At 44.2% G+C, this 19,961-nt stretch overlaps 2 protein-coding genes across 2 annotated transcripts in view; both read left to right on the forward strand.

The window, feature by feature from the left end:
• The first annotated feature begins 4,599 nt into the window (after positions 1 to 4,599).
• LOC113842416 (cystatin-B) lies at positions 4,600 to 7,946 on the forward strand. Its single transcript, XM_038180657.2, has 3 exons — positions 4,600 to 4,757; positions 5,340 to 5,441; positions 7,717 to 7,946. The coding sequence occupies exons 1-3, from the start codon at positions 4,692 to 4,694 to the stop codon at positions 7,849 to 7,851; spliced, it is 303 nt and encodes a 100-aa protein (XP_038036585.2). The 5' UTR covers positions 4,600 to 4,691; the 3' UTR covers positions 7,852 to 7,946.
• A 4,775-nt stretch (positions 7,947 to 12,721) lies between these two features.
• Positions 12,722 to 19,961, forward strand: part of LOC113842418 (cystatin-A-like) — a 35,791-nt gene continuing 28,551 nt past the window's right edge. The window contains exon 1 of the mRNA XM_072043606.1: positions 12,722 to 12,876. Coding sequence (XP_071899707.1) covers positions 12,811 to 12,876 — 66 coding nt within the window. The 5' untranslated portion in view covers positions 12,722 to 12,810. The remainder of the gene's footprint in view (positions 12,877 to 19,961) is intronic.

Here is a 19,961-nt window from a genome sequence, read left to right on the forward strand (position 1 = left end):
ACACCACTGAAATGACTGCGTACTCTCATGTCCTTAAAAGCTTTGCACGTACGGCGAGTAGGAAGTAGCTGGAGGAATGTCTTTGTGTCACTGAAAACTGCAAAGATCTTTGTAGTGTCATCTCCATAGTCATTTGTCCAGCAGAGATCCTTAGACTACACGGTCACCTTTGTTTTTTTAGACAACGGGGTGGTTGTGGTGTCATTCAGACACACTTTTTTTTGAGAATGAAGTAGAAATCTATTTTAATTCTTTAAGGGTGTAAATCCTAATATTGAAACACTTTTTTTCTTAAAAAACAAAAAAAAACTTAAGGTACTGTAACTGCTCTAAGCAGAGCTTTACTCTGATTGAATGAAGCTCTCATTTCCCTCTTGAAGTATTCATTGTTTTTCTGCAAGTCTGAAAGCAAGGGGAAAAAAAGTTTGCTATTACACTGATAAATCCTTATTAGTGTTTATTCTTTAATATTAAAGCGAAGTGGAAGTCGAGTACTTCTCAGAACTGTGGGCTGAATTGCCAGTAACCTAATTTCCACAGGAGATGGTCCGTTAATCAAATACTGAGAGTAGTTAGTTTTAATTTCAAAGTCACTGCTCTAAGGCTGGCACATAATGTAAGCGCCTAAAATATTTGTTCTCTCCAGGGTCTGGGTCTACAACTGCAGTCCTTTTAAGCCAGTTGTATGATACAAATTTCTGCCAGTGTGTATAAGGTAGCATTAATATCTCTGACATAATTAAGCTTTTGTTGTATATCAGTAAAAACTTGAGATTCTAATGGGAATTAATCACTGTCTTCCTTTATCCATCCAGATGTCTGCTCAACAGTTGTGTGAGAACTTCTTCAGCTAAGCAGATGCTGTGAAAAGTGACCTGTATGGATGGGATACATTTGTAGGACTTTTTTTTTTTTTTTGGGGGGGGGGGGAGGGGGTTGTTTATTTGTTTGTTTTTCTGGTAGTGCAGCTTAGCATTAATTGGGAGAGATCTAAGGGAAAAAAAAGCAACCTCTAATGCAATTTTTCATTTGAATATAAAGCTAAGCAAGTAGATCTATATAAGCCTGTATATGGTAAAGGTTCTGAACCCTAAAAAGATTTTTAAGTCCCTGTTTGGTGTTCTCCAATTGTTTACAGCTTGTTACATACAAAGGGTTGTACTAAAAAGTTGAATTGCTCTATTTGGTCTGCTCTGAGTGCAGAGGGCTCTCTCTTACAGCATATAGCATGGATCAGAGGCTATTTGAATGCTCTTGAACTTAGTGGAACACTAAGGTGAGTAACTGGAATTTCATGTCATGCTTTGGGGCATGGGAAAGGAGGAAGAGATTTACTATCTTTTGATAGTTAGGATCTGTCATAAAATCATAGAATGGTTTGGGTTGGAAGGCACCTTAAAGATCATCTAATTCCACCCCCCCTGCCATGGGCAGGGACACCTCCCACCAGACCAGGTTGCTCAAAGCCTCATCCAGCCTGGCCTTGAACACCTCCAGGGATGGGGCATCCACAGCTTCTCTGGGCAACCTGTTCTGGTGCCTCACCACCCTTGTAGTAAAGAATTATCCCCTTATATCTTATTATCTTATATAAACCTACCCTCTTTTAGTTTAAATCTGGTACTCCTTGTCCCATCACTGCACTCCCTGACAAAAAGTCCCTTCCCAGCTTTCTTGCAGGCCCCCTTTAGGTACTGGAAGGCTGCTGTAAGGTCTCCTTGCAGCCTTCTCTTCTCTGACTCCAACAACCCCAACTCCCTCAGCCTGTCTTTGTAGGAAAGGTGCTCCAGCCCCTTGATAATCTTTGTGGCCTTCTTCTGGACATGTCCTAATAGCTCCATGTCCTTGTGCTGGGGGCCCCAGAGCTGAACACAGCCCTCCAGGTGGGGTCTCACGAGAGCAGAGCAGAGGGGGAGGATCACCTCCCTCAACTTGCTGGCCATACTGCTTTTGATGGAGCCCAGGACATGGTTGGCTTTCTGGGCTGCAGGTGCACACGTGCTGTCTGTGAGGTGGGATGTTTTGTGGTGGAATATAAGCAGTACTGGTGTGAGCTGTGGGCCATGCTAAACGAGTGTAGATAAAATACTCTCTGTGTCTAGTGACTCCTTTCCATTCTGTAATCTTGCTTAGTCTGCAATTGAATCCTCTTTCAACTTTGCCATCAAGGTAGGCACAAAATTACTGGGCCTCTTGACGTCACATGTATCAAATACTGGACCCAACAAATATTTGCAAGTAAAAGCACTTTAATGAGAAGCTGTGATGATGCCAACTAGATCCTCAGTCAGCAGATGGAGGACTGCTTTCCTTTCACAGCTGATGAAATTTGGTGCAGACCATGTGTCATTTCATCCAGTCAAGATTAGTCATGTCTTATCACCGTGCAACCACAAGACTGACATACTCCCTTAGATGTCCCTATCATTTCTATGGAGATGGCTTCATTTCTTTTTTAAAATAACTTATAAATACCTAATCCTAGGGTTTGGATTCTTTTTTGTTGTTGTTGTTACTGTACTGTTACTTTTATTGACTACAGCTTCTGTTTACTACTTAAAATTGCTTGCATAGAACCAGAGGTGTACCAGCGAGTAGTAGTGTACAAGCTGCAAAGTTTTTTCTTCGTTAGCTGAATAAGTAGACGATGCTACCCAGCTTTAAAGCTATATAGATCAGTAGTGCTGTTCTTCCAGTACAGATTCTCAAAGCTTACAGCAGAACATTTACGTGAAGAAAAACTGCAGTCTGGGCAAATGCTGAGCATGGGCTGGAATGGGCATGTAACATCAAACGTGTCACATACGCTGAAGTGGAGACGCGGTCAAAGTTGTCAATGTTCCGCAAGAAATGTAATGAGGATGGCTTTTTTTTTTTTTCAAGGCAGCATTCCAAATGCTGTTTCATCGCATCCAAAGCTTCATGGAGAGAGGTTTAGATTGCCTTGGATAGCCCGTTGCTGCTGATTAACAAGTTTGTGAGATGTCAGCATTTAAAAATGACTTAATGAGCTATGTGTGCAAGAATAGAGCACTGCATGCCAGTGTTAGATGTATCACTGCATTTTGAGACAAAATTTTTGAAGTCAAAACCCAACAAACCCAGAAATGTGGAGTCCAATGTATGACTTCCACACAACATCAATGTCTTTAGTTTCACTCCTACAGTCTTCCTGAGGTTATAATGTAACTCTTCTGGTCTTTGTACTCTTTGTACTGCATTTCTTACTAATCAGAATAAAGAGTTCTTCAGAGGGGTTGTGTTGCTTTCAGAACTGTATCAAAATACCTTCCAAGGGCATTAGTGAGATCTGCATCCTGGTGAGTGGAGAAATTTCTAAACTGGCTTGGTTTAGCCCTGGTGCTGTGCTGCTATTGAATGTACTCTGTGACTTGTGGCCTCAGCGTGGTGAGCTGGCTCTCCCAGTTACCTAGCTCATCTGTCTTGCTGTGTGAATAAGACACGTGGTAGGAATGTGGCAGAAGACGATCAGTGTTTGAGTGAATCAGCAATGTCTTGTACAGATGAAAGAGGTTGAACTCATTGGCTTGAATTGTCGTTCCCTCTATGAATGGGGCTGTGAGGATCTCCTCATCTGGTGTGGTGAACTGCGAGAAAATGGAAAACTTCTAATACCCACCACTCCCTTTATTTCCAAGAACCGTGAATGTTTTTCACTTTGTTCAGGAAGAGGTATCAGGACAGCAGTTTTTCTTCATATGGCTTTCATCCAGTTACATAACAGTTCTGGGGAATTCTTCAACATCCTTATCTGTAACACGCCCCTATCTTGATCTGTATACCGTTGGATTTAGTCCTGTCAGCCCTACTTTCTCAATCTCAAGTTCTTTGTGCCAAGGACAGGCCTTGAAGTTAGACATGAAGTATGTGTTTGCAGTCTGTTGCATCACTCGTTATCTGTGAGGAGGTCAATAAGCAGGAAACTGACACCAGAGTTTCAAGAAAAGCATAAATGGTACCGCATATTGGATCTTTATCTTGATTGTCTGAATGCAACTAACTACAGGTTTGATGGGAAAGGAACAGAATTAACTAATTTGTAGTATTTACATGAGCCAAGGACTTATTTTTTTCCCCTTCTGAATTTTGCCTCCGCATCTTTCTGGTCAGGCAGAAGTATGTAATGTCACTGCATGTAAAACAAAATCTGTTCCTCTTTCCCACCTGGAAGGATATCGAGACAATACAATTCCAAGTAGAACGGGGCCTGCACTAAGGAAATTGCTGAACGCTTTCTTCTGATATTAAATGTGTTGGGAAATGCTGGGTGTGGTTTTGATGCATTTCCTGAGTGTATGGACTAGTCATCTGCATGTGGGTGGAGAGACAAGAGGTTCTAGTTTCAGCCCTAACCAACTATCCTAAGGTATGGATGGCGGGAGAATATCGTTTACTTTTCTTACTGACGTGGAGACTTTATTCACATAAGGTTTTAATGTGCTCTTTATAGTTGCTATTAATATCATTAGTGCTTTACACGGCTTTTGCCCCTGTTCTGAGCATTTTTCTCCTCCTCCACTTCGGTAGTGGTAGGTTCCATATGTTAAAAGTCATATGATCCCATGACACGTGTCTGTGTATATATGCGAGGTGCCTGGTGACTCTTCTCAGACTACTCTGGACTTCCCTCCTCAGAACCACCCATCATTTTGGAGACGTTACCTGCCACTATGGAGACTGTGAACTCATCTGAAACTCAGCCTGCTACTCCAGAAGTCCAGCATATTGCTGACCAGGTGAGTTGCAACCTATCTAAAGATAGAGTCTGTGTGAAGGGGGAATCTTGTGCCAAGGCTGGGAGACCAGGTGGTGATACTGAGTGTTGAAAGTGAAGCAAATGCCCTTGCCAGGAAGTATTTTTCTCAGCGTTCTGCGTGGGCACTGTGCAAATAAGACAAACCCAAATCACTTCTCTGTTTCATCCTTGTCCATAGGCAGGCATAGTACTGGCTACCTCCACTTAATCTTTGAATACAATCAAAAGACCAGCTCTGCTGTTCTTGCACTGTGGTTGCTATATTTGAAAGGAGAAGATTGTACCTGATAGGTACCGATATGCAGCTTTTAGGAAAAAATTGTTTAGGAAGCCTAACTCTAACGTGATGTTAAAGAATGCTGGAGGCAACACTTGAAATAGGAAAGAAGGCTGGAGACGTGGTTGTCAATTGAATTATTTTGATGGTTCTGGGTTTATTTCCTTACAGGTGCGTGTTTAGAAATACGAAAATTGGAGTGGTAGAAGGGAAGAACAGCCTAAATATGAACCTGCCAACAGTTTTTTTTTTTCTTTTTTTCTTATTTTCTTTTTCTTTTTACAGGTGAAGGCAGAATTTCAAAGAAGGGAAGACAGAACATTTGATATCTTTCGAGCCATAGTATATAGGACTAAGTTGGATGCTGGAACGATCTTCTTGATTAAGGTTTGTATGTGTTAAAAGAGGGATTATTTTGTAGTCCAACAATATAGGTGACTTGCATAGTGGCTTATAGCAAGAAAGGGAAGCAAATGTAGAAAACCTGATGTGACCAACAAGAATCAGCACTATCTCTAGCTGCTTATAAAATTCCTCTGTCACTACTCTAGAATAGAAGTATAAAAACTTAAACAACATTCACTGTGCTTCCTGAGATGTGAATGATCATCTCACTTGAAGAGAGTGGATAGCCTTCTCAGCTCAAATTATCTAAACTAGCCGGAACTGTGCTCTCCTGTTGCCTTTCAAGTCAAAGCAGCAGATTTCATATTCCCTCTTGGAGAGTTAGTCCATTTTTTAATTTAATGGGAGCATCCCAGATTCTTCTGATCGGTTTTGTATGCAAGCACGTGCGCTGATCCTTTGATTCTGTGTCATCTGGTGCAGAGGTACAGCCTGCCTGTTCTTTCTTTAGTTCAAACAAACAAACAAACAAACCAACCGCTTTGCAGACGAATGTAGTGCAATTCATCCTCTATTGGAAAACCTTACCCATGGATTCCAGCAGTTTTCTGAGAAGTAACATATAAGAAATTGCAAGTCATATCCTGCATGCAGAACTGAAGGCTTGAAAACATTGCTTAGAGGCGGGCTGGCTTTCTGTACATAGCACAAACCCTGCATGTGACTGCTCTAATATAACCTCACGTATGTGTGGATATAAGGCTGGGTAGGATGCGCTCTCTTGACAAGAGTCAGAGTTTGTTTTTTATGGAAGAGAACTGGCAGACAGGGTTTGGGAAACAGTGATTCTGCAGAGACATAAAGAGCATTTGCTCTCAGATGCCCGTATTTAGTTGATCCCAGGAAGGACAGATAGTGCCAAACCTCCCTTCCTGAGTCCTTCCTTAACCTAACTGTTAACAGTTATTTCTACACTCTGTGGGTACAAGGGAACAGTACTGACAGGCCACCTACTTGTATGGCCAGTAGGTCCAGGTCTTACTTAAACAAATGATATTTATCCTTCCCCTGCTCCTGTGAGATGTGCCTTCATTTTGTGGTCGAGGTAGTGAGTAATGAAGAGAAACGACTCATAGTAAGGCTGCGGTAGAGCCAGAAGTCACGCCCAGTTAGATTTCTTCCCTTAGTGCTTATTGCTGACCTAGGCGACCACATGTGTAAAGCACTTGCCTGCTGTCCATGGTAAGCCTACCAAGTACTGAGTAGCCTACCTAATACTGAGGAGCCTGACCAAGCTACTCAGAAGTTAAGACTGATACGTAATCAAACTTAATAAACACATTTATAGCACTGGTGACTGGTGCTGTCTTTCCCAGTTTTGCAAGTGACAGGAAACACTTCTTCAATTTAGCGTTAACTGGAGTGAGCTCTTTTATACTTGGAAATTTTCCAGATTGCTAGTATTTTACCAACAAATTTACAGCTGAGATGTAATGCAGACAGCTACAAACATAGTGCAACACTGCAGTCACCAGAAGGCATGTAAAGACCTCTTAAGAGCCTAAGGCATTAAGTCTTCCTTTAATACCGTAGACCTCACACACTAAGAGTTGAGCGCCTGTTGTATTTGGCTCTGTATGCAGGAAATTCTGTGCAACTGTGTAGGAAATCTCTGTGAGGGCTTTCTGGAGGGGAAGGCAGGTTTATTTTAAAAATTATTTCAGTCGCTCATGCACATCCCTGCAAGCACAAAGACATGTCATGTTGTCTGTCCAGGCAGCAGTGTGTTTGCAGTAAGAAAGACAAGGGATCTTGGCTTTCAAGTTGTCATGGCATCTCTGGGGTTGTTCTTAAGACCATGTGAAGGTTTTGGATAGATCTCTTTGTACCGTCTAGGAGCTGATATGGTGTCTGCATCATGTCCCTCCTCTGAGCCTTAGGCTTTTGTCTCCTGCTCTAAATGTCCCGAGAAGTTTGAAGCTGATGGACAAGGATCTCGAAGAGCTAAATGGAATGCTATCAAAAACTTTCTCCTTTTGTTTCTTCTGGTGCTTCTACCCCCAAGAAGTCCTGATTTTCCATTAACATCTGTCTGATGTTCTTTATGTGTTTTATTACAATCTGTGATGCATAGAGACAGAGCTCTCAATGTAGTTCCTGCCACCTGTTACCATCCAGAGTTGGGCTAAGTGTCACTGCAGTAGAAGTGAAGATATGCCTAAACTTAAGCTTCTGAGAGAAGATATCTCTCCAAGTATGTAAGAGCTCCTTTTAGTTTCACATATGATCCTCATTCTCCCACTGTTCTGGTTTCTAGGTCCAAGATTCTGATTCTGATACTGGCTACGCCCACTTAAGGGTGTTCCAAGCCCTTCCTCAGGAGAAACAAGGTCCCAGCCTTGTCAGTTATCAAACCGGCAAAACCAGAGACGATCCTCTGAACTACTTCTGAGAGATGGTGGGGAATGTTTCCCGACTTCTGCAAGTTGCACGGGGATTCTGCCTGTGTCAGTAAATGCATGAGAATAAAATAAGTTTTGAAAGCTGTGTTCATCTCCTGCTTGTTGTGTCTGAGTCTGCCGCCTGTCTAAAGCTTGAGAGGGCTCTGAAATACTAGTCAGAGCTGTTTCTGCCACCTAAGGTGCTGTAGCTCTAAGACAGAGTACACTCCTTTTCTCTCTTCTTTCCTAGTACTGTCAGTGTTTTTAGGTGTAACAGGCTACCTGTTTCTTGGGTTTGCTCTTAGTACATTAAATACAAGGTAGTGGCTGCTCTTCAGAAAGAGTGAGAGAAATTTCTAGGGGAGGAACTGAGGAGCCGAACGGTGTGCCCCTCTGTAAGGGCAGCTTGACTGGTTAGTGTTGGGTGAGGAAAGGCATGACCTACTCCAAGTAGCACGAAGAGTGACCTCCTGCTGCAGCAGGAAGAGCTCAGTCCCAGCACCCAGGCCCCGGATCAAAGCGTTACCATCATGATTACAGAGCATGGTTTCCTGGAGATGCACGCAGCTCATTCATTTTTTGTAGCAGCAGGAACTGGCAATTAGATCAATTTTCAGTTAAGCTCTGAGGGAAAAAGGAAGAAAGCAACCCCAAACCATGACAACCATATTTTTGTGTTAGCAGCTGCTTTGGTAGGTGCTCTTGAATTACACCCAGTGCAATCCAAGCCAATGAGTTTGGGCTCAGATGTGAGACATTAAATGTTTCAATGGGTCTCATGCCATGCCTTGCTTGTGTTCATGTTTGGTGCTGTACTGAATAGGCATGCATTAAGTCTAGCATTATCCGTGCTAGCTGACATCTCTCACAATACCATTTGGCAATACTGTTTAGCTTTTTTGAACCATATAAAATACTTCAGGATGGAGAGTTTACCACCAACAAAAAAATACCATTTCCAGAAGCCCCTTATTTTAGCAAAACAAGCAGTGCATAACAGCCCTGACATATTCCACCAATGTTCTGTGTTGGGAGTGTGGGAGGACTCTTTGGGCTGATGCGAGTGTAAGAATATATGCAAAAAAGTATTCTGAGCTCCCTGAAGTTCCCCTTAATAGTTAAGAAGCAGAACATGCTCTAAACCGTGCTAGTTCCACGCTCACACAGCATTCCTGCCCCAAGAGGCATAAGAATGTGCATGTGTAGTTTCTTCAGTGTGGAAGCAAGAATCTGCCCTGGTGTCATACACAGGTGGGCTGTTTCTTCTCAGTTCAGAATGCAGCACCTCCTCTCCCAAAGTAAAATGTCAAAATTTTCAATACACACACACACATAGACCTTACCTCCAACCCCTATCCTTCGTCCCCAAAGCCTTTCTTGTTGCCTCACCCAATTAAAACAAATTATTTCTAATTAAAACAAATATTCATGTAAACATAATGTGGTGCTTAGTGGCACGGTTTAACAATGGAATTGGCAGTGTTAGGTTAAGGGTTGGACCAGATGATCTTAGAGGTTTTTTTTTTTAAAAAATCTCATACGCCCTCTACTGGACATTACATCCTACTGCTGCAAGAGGAAAAACATGATTACCAAGGGAATGTTTCTTTCCAAAGGCTACAGTACTTCTCTTTTCCCTTGCTCTCTGAATCTTTTCTGTTCAAGTCCACCTTCCGGTATTTGCCAATAAAATACATAGTATACCTTAACTCTACAGATGTATTCACCGTTGCAAAACTGTACATAAAAAGATGCATGTTTTTCTCTTGCTGCTTGCTGCAAATCCACGAGTGCTAGTGTCTCTCCCCTGCAACTTCCAGACCTGGGAAGTCCACAAACACGACTCAGGCACAGTATTCTGGTTGAGGTGCACTGTAGCCAGTGCAGGTTCTTGGGTTTGCATTAGCAAAAGGTGAAAGGAGAGCTATGTGATTCATTCAGATACTGTGCAGTAAGAGAATGGCATGAGAGAAAGAGATTGTTTTTTCCTGCTTTGTTAAAAAAAAAAATAAATAAAAAAAAAAAATCTTGTTTTTTGTTGGAACAGGAGTCAACCTTTTGCAGCCTAGGAGGAATTCCACTGCCCCGTGTCCTTTATCTTGAAAAGTAGTTTGTTCCAGCAACCACCTGAGCCTTAAACTCCACTGCAGTGAAGACATCAAAGGTTTTCCCTTCTTTTTCTTCTAGCTGAGGCTTCACCTTAAGGAAACATCAAGTTATTAAGACTGATGCAATACTCAAGTATTTAGGACGGAAGGCTCACACGATCAGTGTGCCTGATTACCCTGAAGGTATTATTTTTGTGTGTTAAAGCAAGGCCAGGAGTCTAGAGAGGCAGCACAACCAAGACAGTGATGTGATTCTGTCATCACAGACAGAGACCAAGTCTGGAGACAGCCTCTAACAAAGCACCGTGTTGTGATTCTAGAAGATTTATGTTGATGTTATTCCCACTGTTAATGTCTCAGCTTCCCTTTCTGTCCTGTGTATTTAACAACAAATATAAAGCGGTTTCCTATGTACATCCACAAGACCTTAGGTCTTTTAAAAAGAGAAGATTTAAAACATATGTGATCTGTTCAAAAAGAAGAGGGCTGTCTTCAGCGTTAGCTCCCTCTTCAAATCACGTAACAAACAGGCCTCCAAAAAGCAAGCTTGGAAAACAACATAATTCAGCTTGAGTCTTTACAACACTGGCCAGTTCTACCATCATTTAATAACTGCAATATGAAGCGTTTCAAACTGTAAATATTTCCCTCCAACCCAAAATATAAAATAAAATAAAATAAAATAAAATAAAATAAAATAAAATAAAATAAAATAAAATTTCAAGAAAAACCATAAATGTTCCTGCATATAAAATCTAACATAAATGTTACTGCATATAAAATCTATCTTGATTTTCGGAGAGCTGGAAAATGCTGAGTGAGGCTTTGCTGCATTTCCTGAATGTATGGACTGGTCACGTGCACGTGGGTGAAGAGGCAAGAGGCTTCTAGTTTCAGCCCTAACCAACTGTCTTAGGGTATGGATGGCTGGAGACGGTCATTTACCTTTCTTGCTGGCATGGAGCCATTATACACATAAGATTTTAGGGTGCTCCTTACATTTACTGTTAATATTACTAGTGTTTTACATGGCTTTTTGCTCCTGTTTTCACCATTTCTCCCCTCGTCCAGTTCTGATTAAGATTACACCCCTCTCCTTACAGAGCTTGAAACCAAGGTAACCTTTATGCATTTCTTGCTGTTGTTGCTTGTAACTCCACCTTGTTCACTTTGTGCTTTGAATGACTCTTTGTGCATGGATCCCACTGTAAAGAGGGCTTTGTCTTCTGTACGTGATTTACCTGATGACTTCTTTCCTGATGTAAAAGTATTATTGCAGCAATCAAAAACTGCTCCCGAGCCTTATTGGTCTAATGCAAGTTTGAATGCTCAATGTTATTACAGCCACCAACTTTGCAGATTTGATTTTTACCAAACCACCATCCCCTTACAAAAGGCTTCTGCCAGGTCACAGGACTTAGCACCTGCTGGCACAGACATTTCCCCAGAAGAAGTATTGGTTTCTAAGGAAGAAGCTGAAGATTTGGAATTCGATGAAGTTTTTGAAGAACCAGTTTTAAAGATACAAAAAATAGAATCTAGGTTATCCTATTCCTGTGCTAGTTCATTTGATGGTGTATAGTGAAATTCAGATGACATCAATTGATAGAGGTAAACGATTATTGTGGTGGCATATTAATCGTCTCACCTGGGGAGAGTCTTCTATTGTGGAATATATTGCCAGGCTTCAGACTTGTCTGTCTAACCCTGAAAAATAGAGGGGAAAAGATGCCCCAAGCATTGAAGCAATCACTAGAGCAATTGGAGCATCACTGCAGTGATCAGGGGCATCTGGACCAGCTAGAGGCCCTTTTCGATCTAGGTGACAGTGTTTGGCCCCTAGACAACAAAAGGTCAAAACCACAGCTGAATATGGAAGGCCCTGGTCCAAATCATGAGACAGACTGAGTTCACATGTGGGATCCCCGGGCCTGCATTCTGAACCACCTAGCTGATGATGCCCCCAGCTGGGAGACAATACTCATGGGATTCATCAACTCGGCTTGTTAACAGGATTATACAAAATACCTGGGTGCAACTTTAATTCTAACTGGAAAATACCTGTCTTTACAGAAACTAGTATTGCTCCAGAGGGACAACAGGAATTTCCTTTGAGAAACTGGAAATACTTATCCCCAGTTTAATTTTGGCCCAAGGGTATTTTCTATTTTCCAGTGCAAGCTGGGGTAAAGGTAAAAAAGAATCCAGGTTTTGAAATCTCCCATGAATCCCTGTGTGAACTTGATGTGCGTAAAATGGGTCAGGCTGGGATCTTGTACAAACAGGAGTCAAAGCACCAAGACTCTTCATAATGTCGAGCCTAAACCTCCCCTGGTGCAGCTGGACACCATTCCCTCAGGTCCTATCGCTGGTCACTAAAGAGAACAGATCGGCGCCTGTCCCTTCGCTCCCCCTCGTGAGAAAGCTGTAGGCCGCGATGAGGTCTCTCCTCATTTGTTAAGGGTTCAACTGAAGGGCATACCTTGTGATTCCAGCTTTGTTTGCCATAGACATTTTTCTACTCTGACGTGGCATGTTACAATGTATGCAAAGACCATTCTTAGGAATACAGAGATGTACTATGTTCCCTCAGAATATAATCCTACTGATTACAGGCTTATTCTCAGGAAACCCCTTGATTAGTCCTCTGTGCATTAAACAGTTTTCCTGAAGCTGTTAAAATTGCCAGCCAGAGATACTCTGATTAAGATTAGAGTAGTGATTGGTTCTATATGTTAATAGTCATAGGATTCCATGGTACATAGAGGTATATATATACAGGGTGCCTGGTGACTCTTCTCAGACTACTCTGGACTTCCCTCCTCAGAACCACCCATCATTTCGGAGACGTTACCTGCCACTATGGAGACTGTGAACTCATCTGAAACTCAGCCTGCTACTGAAGAAGTCCAGCATATTGCTGACCAGGTGAGTTGCAACCTATCTAAAGATAGAGTCTGTGTGAAGGGGGAATCTTGTGCCAAGGCTGGGAGACCAGGTGGTGATACTGAGTGTTGAAAGTGAAGCAAATGCCCTTGCCAGGAAGTATTTTTCTCAGCGTTCTGCGTGGGCACTGTGCAAATAAGACAAACCCAAATCACTTCTCTGTTTCATCCTTGTCCATAGGCAGGCATAGTACTGGCTACCTCCACTTAATCTTTGAATACAATCAAAAGACCAGCTCTGCTGTTCTTGCACTGTGGTTGCTATATTTGAAAGGAGAAGATTGTACCTGATAGGTACCGATATGCAGCTTTTAGGAAAAAATTGTTTATGAAGCCTAACTCTAACGTGATGTTAAAGAATGCTTCCGGTATTTGCCAATAAAATACATAGTATACCTTAACTCTACAGATGTATTCACCGTTGCAAAACTGTACATAAAAAGATGCATGTTTTTCTCTTGCTGCTTGCTGCAAATCCACGAGTGCTAGTGTCTCTCCCCTGCAACTTCCAGACCTGGGAAGTCCACAAACACGACTCAGGCACAGTATTCTGGTTGAGGTGCACTGTAGCCAGTGCAGGTTCTTGGGTTTGCATTAGCAAAAGGTGAAAGGAGAGCTATGTGATTCATTCAGATACTGTGCAGTAAGAGAATGGCATGAGAGAAAGAGATTGTTTTTTCCAGTTTTTTTTTTTTTTTTTTAAATAAAAAAGATATTTTCTTGTTCTTTCTTGGAACAGGAATCAACCTTTTGCAGCCTAGGAGGAATTCCACTGCTCCATGTCCTTTATCTTGAAAAGTAGTTTGTTCCAGCAACCACCTGAGCCTTAAACTCCACTGCAGTGAAGACATCAAAGGTTTTCCCTTCTTTTTCTTCTAGCTGAGGCTTCACCTTAAGGAAACATCAAGTTATTAAGACTGATGCAATACTGAAGTATTTAGAACTGAAGGCTCACACGATCAGTGTGCCTGATTACCCTGAAGGTATTATTTTTGTGTGTTAAAGCAAGGCCAGGAGTCTAGATGGGCAGCACAACCAAGACAGTGATGTGATTCCGTCATCACAGACAGAGACTAAGTCTGGAGACAGCCTCTAACAAAGCACCGTGTTGTGATTCTAGAAGATTTATTTTGATGTTATTTCCACTGTTAATGTCTCAGCTTCCCTTTCTGTCTTGTGTATTTAACAACACATATAAAGCGGTTTCCTATGTACATCCACAAGACCTTAGGTCTTTTGAAAAGAGAAGATTTAAAACATATGTGATCTGTTCAAAAAGGAGAGGGCTGTCTTCAGCGTTAACTCCCTCTTCAAATCACGTAACAGACAGGCCTCCAAAAAGCAAGCTTGGAAAGCAACACACCTCAGACTGAGGCTTTACAACACTGGCCAGTTCGGCGTATGACAAATGGACATTCTGACACAGTATGGAGAGCTGAGAGAGAAGTAATCCCTGAAAGACCCAAGTTCAACCCACTCTGCTAATTCATGATCAAGGTCCAGATCTGGGGGTCCCGGTGGGCAGTACACCAAGCATGAACCAGCAGCGTGCCCTGGTAGTAATGACGGCTAACAGCACACTGGGCTGCATCAGCAGGAGTCGAGGCAGAAGAGATTAAAGTGATTATTGCCCTTTACTTGGTACTCGTCAGAGCACATTGAGAACTCTTTAAGATCTCCCTGGAGCCTTGTCTTCTCCAGGCTGAAGAATCCCAATTCCTTCTGTCTGTCTTCATAGGAGAGGTGCTCCAGCCCCTTGATCATCTTGGTGGCCTAGGACATGGTTGGCTTTCTGGGCTGCAGGTGCACACGTGCTGTCTGTGAGGTGGGATGTTTTGTGATGGGATGTAAGTGGCACTGGTGTAGCTGTGGGCCATGCTAAACGAGTGCTGATAAAATGGTCTCTGTGTCTAGTGCCCCCTTTCCATTCTGGGATCTTGCTTAGTCTGTGACTGAATGCTCTTTCAACTTTGCCATCAAGGTAGTCACATTACTGGGCCTCTTGATGTCACGTGTATCAAATACTGGACCCAACAAATATCTGAATGTCATCCCTTTTCTGGTTGAAACTTTGTTTCTGCAAGTAAAAGCACTTTAACGAGAAGCTTAGCTGGTATCCTTGCTGAGTCTTGATCCTGTGCAGGTAGTCATGTCTTATCACTCACTGTGCAACCATCAGACTGACCCACTTCCTTAGATGTCCCAGTCACTTCTATGCAGATGGTTTCATTTTTTGTTTGAAAATAACTCATGAATACCTAATCCTAGGGTTTGGATTCTTTTGTTGTTGTTGTTGTTACTGTACCCATATTTTTATTGACTACAGTTTCTGTTTACTACTTAAAGTTGTTTACATTGAACCAGAGTAGAGACACAGTCAAGGTCGTCAATGTCCTGCAAGAGATTGTGGAGTAATTGCCTAAAGTGTCTAGGAAGATTAAACTAATATTCACAATTTAAAGACAATGTCCAGCATTGAAGAAGCTTTCAGGGTGGAGTGTAGCTGCATTACCAAAGTGTTCCTTAGGCCTCTAACCTTAGATGTTGTTGCACTAGGGGAAGCTGGTGTGCTGCCTCTAAGAGGAACTGTACGGAGGGTGGAGCGGAGTGGAGACATCGCGGCCAGGCTCCGTGTTAAGATGGGAACTCAAAGGTACGACGGAACTGATAAGCTGCATATTTGCTACCCTGGGCCAATGGCCTGCCATGTTTTTGACAAAATGCTGTCCTTTTGGTGAATTTTGCTCATTATAATATCATTATAATACCAAAACACACCTCCATCCCCAAAGCTACCCACCTCCAAGGCGCGACCACCCCTCACTGAGCATGTGCTCTGAATTTCTGGGAGCCTATAACTTTAAACAAAAGCGAGAAAATTTAGCACCAATCATAAGAAAGGTGAGTCACTCAATCTCCACCTAGAAGAGAGAAAATAATATAAATTGGATTAAGAGAGAGGGGATGTTAGGGAAGATACCATCCTGACTTCTGGGACCAGTTGACGGGCTGAGCCTCTCTTCCCCCCTCCCACAACTGGGACACCTTTGGGTGAGATTTGAACACTTGGTTATAGTGGGTGTCTCTGCAGAAACACAGAAATCTCTGTAGGGTCTTTGTACCTTTTTAACACATGAATTGCCAGGCTGTGTATTTCATGCATGTTAGCTTGCTTTTGCAGACAGTAAATCATCGCTGGCAATCCAAAGAACCTGTGTACCTCTTGCTGTAATAAATTGCACTGAATTGCATTGTTCCTAGCTGTGACAGTTCTCACTGAATGTGACTGTTCAGGATGTGTTACATTGTTGGTGAATCCATGACCGTGATAGTTCAGTACTCTGAATCCAACCGAATTCACATCGGTTAATTTGTTATTGGTGCATCTGTGACTGTGATAGTTTGGTACCCTGAATCTGTCCAGACCCATAATGGGTAATTGGCTACAAGTGTTAACGCAACAGAGCTGTAATGAGGATGGCTGTTCTTTTCAAGGCAACGTTCCAAATGCTGTTTCATTACAGACAGTGTTTGATGGAGAGAGGTTTAGACTGCCTTAGATAGCCCGTTGCCACTGAAGAGGAGGCTGAGGGGAGACCTCATCGCAGTCTACAACTTCCTCGTAAGGGGGTGTCGAGAGGCAGGAGACCTTTTCTCCATTAACACCAGTGACAGGACCCGCGGGAACGGGGTTAAGCTGAGGCAGGGGAAGTTTAGGCTTGACATCAGCAGGGGGTTCTTCACAGAGAGAGTGGTTGCACACTGGAACAGGCTCCCCAGGGAAGTGGTCACTGCACCGAGCCTGACTGAATTTAAGAAGAAATTGGACTGTGCACTTAGTCACATGGTCTGAACTTGGGTATACCTGTGCGGTGTCAAGAGTTGGACTTGATGATCCTTAAGGGTCCCTTCCAACTCAGGATATTCTATGATGATTCTATGATTCTATGATGATTCTATGAACAAGTCTGTGAGTTGTCAGCATTTCAAAGTGATTTCATGAGCTGTGTGTGCAAGAGAGCACTGCATCCTGGTGTTAGATGTATCACTGCATTTTGAGACAGCCGTTAATACATCTGTTGAAAGACAACGGGCTAATATTCATGTGTAAACTTCAGTGTCAGCTGAACAGTTAAGGTTGGCTTCCCTTCCCTTCTGCACAACTCTGCATTCTGGGGAAGAAAAAGGTTCTTGTGCTTTGAAGACAAAACCCAACAAACCCAGAAGTGTGGAATGAGGGCTTTAAACTAGGTAAGAAGGGGGATGGGGCTGAAGCAAGGATTGTTGGGGCTGTGCCAGGGGGAGCAATGGCAAGGCCGGAGGATAAGGTAAAGGCCCAGCTGAAGTGCATCTACACCAATGCACGCAGCATGGGTAACAAACAGGAGGAGCTGGAAGCCATCGTGCAGCGGGCAGGCTACGACTTGGTTGCCATCACGGAAACGTGGTGGGACCAGTCTCATGACTGGAGTGTTGCTATGCCTGGCTATAGGCTCTTCAGAAGGGACAGGCAGCACAGAAGGGGTGGCGGTGTGACTGTCTATATTAGAGAGTCTTTCGATGTTGTAGAACTCGAGGCTAGGAATGACAAGATCGAGTCCCTTTGGGTTAGGATCGGCAGGGACAATAAGGCTAGTGTCCTGGTCGGGGTCTGCTATAGACCGCCGAACCAGGATGAGGAGACGGATGAGGAGTTCTACAGGCAGCTGACAGAAGTTGTGAAATCTTCAGTGCTTGTACTCGTGGGGGACTTCAACTTCCCTGACATATCCTAGAAGCACAACACAGCCCAGAGAAAGCAGTCTAGGAGGTTTCTGGAGAAAGTGGAAGATAGCTTCCTGACGCAGCTGATCAGTGAACCTACCAGGGGTGGTGCCCCGCTACACCTTCTCTTCCCAAACAGAGAAGGACTGGTGGAGGATGTGATTGTCGGGAGCTGTCTTGGGCAGAGTGACCACGAAATGGTGGAGTTCACTATTCTTGGCGAGGCCAGGAAGGGAACCAGTAAAACCGCTATATTGGACTTTCAGAGGGCTGACTTTGGACTGCTCAGGACACTAGTTGGTGGAATCCCTTGGGAGGCGGTTCTGAAGGGCAGAGGGGTCCAGGAAGGCTGGGTGCTCTTCAAGAGGCAAATCCTAATGGCGCAGGAGCGGTCTGTTCCCATGTGCCCAAAGACGAGCCAGTGGGGAAGAAGACCAGCCTGGCTCAACAGAAAACTGTGGCTTGAGCTTAGGAGAAAAAAGAGGGTTTATAATCTTTGGAAAAGTGGGCAGGCCACTAGGGAGGACTATAAGGATGTAGCGAGGCTGTGCAGGGACAAAATTAGGAAGGCCAAAGCTCATCTGGAGCTCAATCTGGCTACTGCCGTTAAAGATAACAAAAAACGCTTTTATAAATACATCAACACAAAAAGGAGGACTAAGGAGAATCTCCATCCTTTACTGGATGCAGGGGGAAACTTAGTTACAAGAGATGAGGAAAAGGCGGAGGTGCTCAATGCCTTCTTTGCCTCAGTCTTTAGCGGCAATACTGGTTGTTCTCTGGATACCCAGTACCCTGAGCTGGTGGAAGGGGATGGGGAGCAGGATGTGGCCCTCACCATTCACAAAGAACTGGTTGGTGACCTGGTACGGCACTTGGATGTGCACAAGTCGATGGGGCCGGATGGGATCCACCCAAGGGTACTGAGAGAACTGGCAGAGGAGCTGGTCAAGCCCCTATCCATCATTTATCAGCAGTCCTGGCTATCGGGGGAGGTCCCAGTTGACTGGCGGCTAGCAAATGTGACGCCCATCTACAAGAAGGGCCGGAGGGCTGACCTGGGGAACTACAGGCCTGTCAGTTTGACCTCAGTACCAGGGAAGCTCATGGAGCAGATCCTCTTGGGACTCATCATGCGGCACTTGAAGGGCAAGCAGACGATCAGGCCCAGTCAGCATGGGTTTATGAAAGGCAGATCCTGCTTGACGAACCTGATCTCCTTCTATGACAAAGTGACGCGCTGGGTGGACGAGGGAAAGGCTGTGGATGTGGTCTACCTTGACTTCAGCAAGGCTTTTGACACCGTCTCCCACAGCATTCCCCTCAAGAAACTGGCTGCTCTTGGCTTGGACTGGCGCACGCTTCGTTGGGTTAGAAACTGGCTGGATAGCCGGGCCCAAAGAGTCGTGGTAAATGGAGTCAAGTCCAGTTGGAGGCCGGTCACTAGTGGCGTCCCCCAGGGCTCGGTGCTGGGGCCGGTCCTCTTTAACATCTTCATCAATGATCTGGACGAGGGCATTGAGTGCACCCTCAGTAAGTTTGCAGATGACACCAAGTTAGGTGCGTGTGTCGATCTGCTCGAGGGTAGGAAGGCTCTGCAGGAGGATCTGGATAGGCTGCACCGATGGGCTGAGGTCAACTGCATGAAGTTCAACAAGGCCAAGTGCCGGGTCCTGCACCTGGGGCACAATAACCCCAAGCAGAGCTACAGGCTGGGAGATGAGTGGTTGGAGAGCTGCCAGGCAGAGAAGGACCTGGGAGTGATGGTGGACAGTCGGCTGAATATGAGCCAGCAGTGTGCTCAGGTGGCCAAGAAGGCCAATGGCATCCTGGCTTGTATCAGAAACACTGTGGCCAGCAGGGCTGGGAGGTGATCGTCCCCCTGTACTCGGCTCTGGGGAGGCTGAACCTCGAGTACTGTGTTCAGTTTTGGGCCCCTCGCTACAAGAAGGACCTCGAGGTGCTTGAGCGGGTCCAAAGAAGGACGACGAAGCTGGTGAGGGGCCTGGAGAACAAGTCCTACGAGGAGTGGCTGAAGGAGCTGGGCTTGTTCAGCCTGGAGAAGAGGAGGCTCAGGGGCGACCTTATCGCTCTCTACAGATACCTTAAAGGAGGCTGTACTGAGGTGGGGGTTGGCCTGTTCTCCCAAGTGCCTGGTGACAGGACGAGGGGGAATGGGCTAAAGTTGCGCCAGGGGAGTTTTAGGTTAGATGTTAGGAAGAACTTCTTTACTGAAAGGGTTGTGAGGCATTGGAACAGGCTGCCCAGGGAGGTGGTGGAGTCATCATCCCTGGAGGTCTTTAA

The sequence above is a fragment of the Anas platyrhynchos genome, chromosome 1 (assembly GCF_047663525.1).
Source record: "Anas platyrhynchos isolate ZD024472 breed Pekin duck chromosome 1, IASCAAS_PekinDuck_T2T, whole genome shotgun sequence".
NCBI classification, from domain to species: Eukaryota; Metazoa; Chordata; class Aves; order Anseriformes; family Anatidae; genus Anas; species Anas platyrhynchos.

What these genes read in the sequence shown, in the direction of transcription:
- LOC113842416 (XM_038180657.2), top strand. Translation starts at nt 4,692, where the DNA reads ATGGAGACTGTGAACTCATCTGAAACTCAGCCTGCTACTCCAGAAGTC. An exon ending in TCCAGCATATTGCTGACCAG is followed by an intron (nt 4,758 to 5,339) that starts GTGAGTTGCAAC and finishes TTCTTTTTACAG; the next exon opens with GTGAAGGCAGAATTTCAAAG. An exon ending in GAACGATCTTCTTGATTAAG is followed by an intron (nt 5,442 to 7,716) that starts GTTTGTATGTGT and finishes TCTGGTTTCTAG; the next exon opens with GTCCAAGATTCTGATTCTGA.